The sequence below is a fragment of the Montipora capricornis genome, chromosome 8 (genome assembly GCF_036669925.1).
Source record: "Montipora capricornis isolate CH-2021 chromosome 8, ASM3666992v2, whole genome shotgun sequence".
Classification (NCBI taxonomy): Eukaryota; Metazoa; Cnidaria; class Anthozoa; order Scleractinia; family Acroporidae; genus Montipora; species Montipora capricornis.
Window position 1 is genome coordinate 8,954,552 of NC_090890.1, and position 5,000 is coordinate 8,959,551.

Here is a 5,000-nt window from a genome sequence, read left to right on the forward strand (position 1 = left end):
GGCTGCATTGAAGAACATGACCGGCCGATGGATACGAAAGCCGAAAGGGAAATGGAACTGAAACAATGTCAAGGCCAACGAAAACGTTGCAAAAATTCAAATTCGCAGCTCTGAAGAAATTTATTAAATTTCACAATTCGGTCAACCAGGATTCCACAGTTTTGCCGCGAGTGGGTGCATCATCCCCACAAATTCCCAAATGTTACCGTTTCAAGATGTTTTTTTTTTTTTTTTTTTTTTTTAGCACGATTGGGAATTAAATGCAACAAAAAGCAACAAAAGACGTGCTAACAAACGAATCAGCCTCAGACGAATTTTGCTCCATAATTCGTCTTCGAGCCGAATTTATACTTAGACGGATAATTCGTCTCTGACGGATAATTCGTCTCTAGTATAAATTCGGCCAATCTAAAACCACCGAAACACGTGTAATTTGGAAACAGACGTAAGAATCATTTTTGGTTTCGCTCCGCAAAGTCTTACCATCGTTGGCTTTTTCAATGTCGTCCATAGCTGTGTTATCTTTAAGTCCTGCAGGATTATCTAAAATAATGAAATAATCTATTACGGAAGAAGAACTGACTGTTGAAATAATAACAATAATGACGATGATGAAGTTAAATGGTCTCTATCGTCTCAAAAAGTAAAAAAAAAATATATATCTTATGTTACAGTGTATATAAAAAATCAAAAAATTCAACGAAGTATGAAAACTGCAAATGCACTACGTTCCCTAGAGCTAGATTATACGTAAAAACGATGGGATTAATAAAAGAATTTTAACAACGACGGGAGCTCATCAGCGTATATAGGTCTTCATTTCCAAGGCTTTTTCACTCCTGTCTCAACTGAACAGGTACCAAAAATGTAATAACTGACCGTATCAACTGAACAACGAAGCATTTAAACTTTCGTCCTATTTACCACTTTCATTTACAGCGTCCCTCCAAGGAACTGCTTCAGCGAGGTTCATGCACAAAATGACAACAACAGCGAACGGGATCATATTGGGCTGCAAGCAGAAATAACACGAACTTAGGGAAATGGACTTAAACTAGTGGACCTGTTAATCTTTCTCAAAAACGTTCTTGCTATTGTACGTTAAAATCAGTGGGAATCGACCACATGCAGAAAACTTTAGTATTCGCAAACACTTCCTGAATTACAACTTATCCATATTTTAATTATCGGTAAGTCAAACTATCTTTTTTCTGCTTTATCCAAGCCTGGGCAATTATTGCTGAAGCGTTCAACATAAAGAAAGATGTAAAGTTACAATAACGTTCACATACTTACAAAGAAGGCAATTTTCTTGATAAACGTGCACGGTTCTCTCCTTTCAGCATCAGCTCAAAATTTTGCCAGTGCCGATTTACGGGAATTTGTGACTCAAAATATTTATATCTTTGTCATCTCATATAATTAATGCATTACTATGATTTGAAGCTTTATTCAAGCATAGAAATTAAGGTGATTTTTTCAATTCCAGTGTTTGTGTTCTTAACAGGTGCAATAGTTCAATTTCAAGGTAACAGGAGTGTGACACACAAGCGCTGGTGGACGCACAAAACGAAGAGATTTTTCCATTGTTATCATCTACCAACACAACGATGATGACTTAACGATGAAACCACCATTAACACCGAGATTACGCTCATTTCAATCTTTACTTTACAAACTCATCTCGATGTTAAAAATTATACTTTTTTGAAAAAACGGCGAGGCCTTGGCTACCGACAAAGCCAAATGGCTTAACGAAATCCTGGTTCTCACAAAAATGCACTTTTACATTCCCGCATGGTAATCTAAGCGCCAGGTCATTGCTTGGAAACAGTCTGGTAACACAGCACCAAGTTGAAGATTCGCATTTTGAGTCCATCAACTTGGTGAATTCAACTCTTTACATTGTATCTCTCAGATAGTGCGCGCGCTGTAATTGGCTAAATTAGCGGGCCGTTTTCTACAGTACGGCCCGCTGTACAGCCCGCTAAATTTAAAATTTCGACAAAACATCATCTAGCGAGTTTTTCATGTCATTTCTGTTGCATAAACTTGTACTGAAAACTGTTTGAATCTTGCAAGCAACTATTTCAAACTTAACAGCCAAGAAGATTTAGTTTTTGGGATTTTGGCACAGCATTCTTTGTGGCAGTTGAACCTTCCGCTTCACTTTGACTAGTTTCCTTGCCCGCGCACCGGTTAACCTCAGAGATATAATAAATATCTTACTAACCTCGTTTTCTCGGTCCGTACTGTAAGTTACGGATCCTTGTTTTTTCCCGTTGATTTATGGCCCGCGCGCTTCGCGCTTGGCCATAAATCAACGGGAAAAAACTCGGTTCGTAACTTACAGTACGGACCTCGAACTCGGTTAGTAAGAGGTATATATTTTCTGCGTTGTTACAAAACTAATTTCGTTTCCTCTCCGAGATACTATGAAACCCCCAGGCCTTTGAAAAAATAAGGCCGGCCGGAATGACAACGCTCTAGTCTGTACGTCTTCACAATTCCCGTTCGTCACAATTATTTGTTGCGGAGGAAATCAAGAGGTGCAGTCTCGTCGTTAGCGTGGGTTCAGTCCAGAATAACGAGGACAGGCGCGTTTTCCATCCGACCACTAACCGGCGAAGCTCACCAGAACAAGCGAGTTTTTTTACACTCTTCCTGGAAATAGCAGATCACCAAAGTGCAAAATAAGGCAAAAATTGACCAGTTTCACATTCGAGAGTCTCGTTACTTGGCCTGTGGATGGAAGCAAGGCAGCCAGTGACCTTTGATAGTAAACTACGGACGTCGACGCGAAGTATCTTTTTCGCTCTACGAAGTCATAGTTTTCGCCCAAATTTTAAAGCAAATGTCTCTTGAAGAGTAAAGACATTCAACAATACAAACGTTGTACCGCCAAAGCAGGTTAAAAAAGTTAACACCTTATTTTCGGCTCTCGTTTGTCGCTCTATTTTATGCCAAAGGTCACTTCAAGCCTCACTGCAATCCACAGGTAAGGTGTTTCAGCCCGCAACTGTAAAATGGTCTCTTTTCAGCAACGACCAGACGCCTAGAAGCTCTGAGAAACAAAAGATTGGTGATTGCTTTTTCCTCAAAAACGCCCGTTAAATGTTCTCTCGTCAATTTTCCAGGAAGACTATTAAAACGAGTGATACTCAAATAGGCCTCATGAGGCCCATTATTAACAATATAACTGCCAGGATCATAACTGCACTTAATATTCATCGTTACAGAATAAAATTATGATTACGGTAATTGCTAGATTTTACGATATCTAGTCCGCCAAAGGGGATTTTAAAAGCCTATTTTAAAACAAATGATAAGACTTCGTTCTTCATGAGAGTAATCGCACCATTTCCCGCAAAAATAAATACCACGCCTATTTCATCCCTTACAATACACTCAACAAAACAAGTCGATTCTGATTTGACAGAGTCCCAATTCAGTCACTATGGTAACCACGCGCGCATGACCAGGTAGGTGATTGAAAACAAAAATGGCTGACAAAGTTGTTTAATAAAAACGAAGAGTAAAATCTAGGACAAAACATAATAAATGATTGCGCAAACAAGAGTACCCAAACCTGGGCAAAAATTTCTTATTTTTCCAAGGCGGATTGAAAGTTATACGCAGTTTATTCACTGGAGAATCGCTCGAAATTTTTTTGGTTGAGTGTATTAATCACAAACAACAAAATCGACCTCGGAATTCGGACCAATTCGGAATGGGCCTTTTGCAGCTAGTGATCACATGGTATAAAAACCGCCATACTGGCACGCAAATTGCCCACTGGGGCATCTAAAACAAAGAAAATTTAACTTAAGTTGCTTTGTTTTAGATGCCCCAGTGCGCAATTTAAGTTCCAGTATAGCAGTTTTTCTACCATGTGATCACTAAGCTGTAAAAGGCCTCAGTATTTTTACGACTTTGAAAACATCACTGGTATTTTAAAATGCCCAATCGTACTCGAGGTCGTACGATTTCGAAAACGATTGCTGGGTAAATATAAGACGGCGTTTATCTCTTTCGCTGTCGCGTTTTTCCTTTCGCCTTCTTGTTCCCAGTCTTTTTCGTTTTCTTCTCCGGCGCTTTAGTCTGCTGAGGTGATTGGGAGTCCCACTGACCGGACAAAAATATGGCGGGCTCAGACATCGAGTTTAATCTTACAGTCGTTTCTTCATCTTCGAAGCTAATGGGAAGCGCACGCCTGTCCCCACGGGGGGTGGCTGGGGCCGATTGCGACAAGGGTGTACTTCTAGCCCCTACATGAGGAATGTTTTCTACAGAATATGAGCGAGAGCGGGAATCGATTTCAACGGGATATGCCGCCACGATAACATCCGCCCCTTTGACCTTTTCGAGCACTTTGTTGGCGATCACCAATTCAAAAGCTTCCGTAGCCTCCTCTATTGAAGTAGCGCGTAGCTTAGTGGCCTCGGTATCCCTGTTGTCGGGAGGTGACTGTTCCAACACGCTGGCCAGAGCTTCCGCCTGCGATGTTGTTCGCTTTCCCTGACCATGAACTGGCGACAGACATTGCTCAGGGGTTGCCATGGCACCAGCGAGAGGGGCCTGGACAGAATCCGCAGACCCCTTCGATGTGTCACTGGGCGATTGCCCATGTTCAAAAGACTGCGCCTGCTGCCCGAAGCGTTCGTCCACTGCTTCACTTGTTTGAGAATCCGTTGGCGAATCAAGATGTCCCGGCCCAAGATTAACATAAGCTGGAGGCGTTATCGAATAGTAATGAGAAGGTGGAGAAGCCATAGCTGGCAGCTCTAAGAGCTGAGCAATACAATGCAGTTTATGCTGTCTCAACAATGCCCTCCGTCGTTGTAGGCGCTGTTTGGCTGACATGCAACGAATGTAATCATCAAATATGAACTTGGCAGAGAGAATGGGTCGAGAGCGGACTTTGGTGAGGCTCCTTACTGAGCTGGGCTGATGAATGGTGATGAACAATGAGCGACTGTCATCTTTATCGGGGGCTGTCT

The 5,000-nt window shown here is 41.6% G+C and overlaps 2 protein-coding genes across 5 annotated transcripts in view; both read right to left on the bottom strand.

Annotated features, from left to right (window-relative positions):
* LOC138014474 (high choriolytic enzyme 2-like) overlaps window positions 1-1,360 on the bottom strand; it is a 28,948-nt gene extending 27,588 nt beyond the window's left edge. For 2 of the 4 annotated variants that reach the window (XM_068861545.1, XM_068861548.1), the window contains exons 1-3: window positions 1,297-1,360; window positions 925-1,012; window positions 484-543 (exon numbers count right to left, since the gene is read on the bottom strand). In XM_068861545.1, coding sequence (XP_068717646.1) covers window positions 484-543; window positions 925-1,006 — 142 coding nt within the window. In that variant the 5' untranslated portion in view covers window positions 1,007-1,012; window positions 1,297-1,360. Of the gene's footprint in view, window positions 1-483; window positions 544-879; window positions 1,013-1,292 lie in introns of those variants that run through there. The other 2 variants (XM_068861546.1, XM_068861547.1) reach the window with 2 other exon arrangements.
* A 1,798-nt stretch (window positions 1,361-3,158) lies between these two features.
* Window positions 3,159-5,000, bottom strand: part of LOC138014473 (protein CLEC16A-like) — a 37,223-nt gene continuing 35,381 nt past the window's right edge. Inside the window, exon 26 of the mRNA XM_068861544.1 lies at window positions 3,159-5,000. This exon is cut by the window's right edge and continues 7 nt beyond it. Coding sequence (XP_068717645.1) covers window positions 4,024-5,000 — 977 coding nt within the window. The 3' untranslated portion in view covers window positions 3,159-4,023.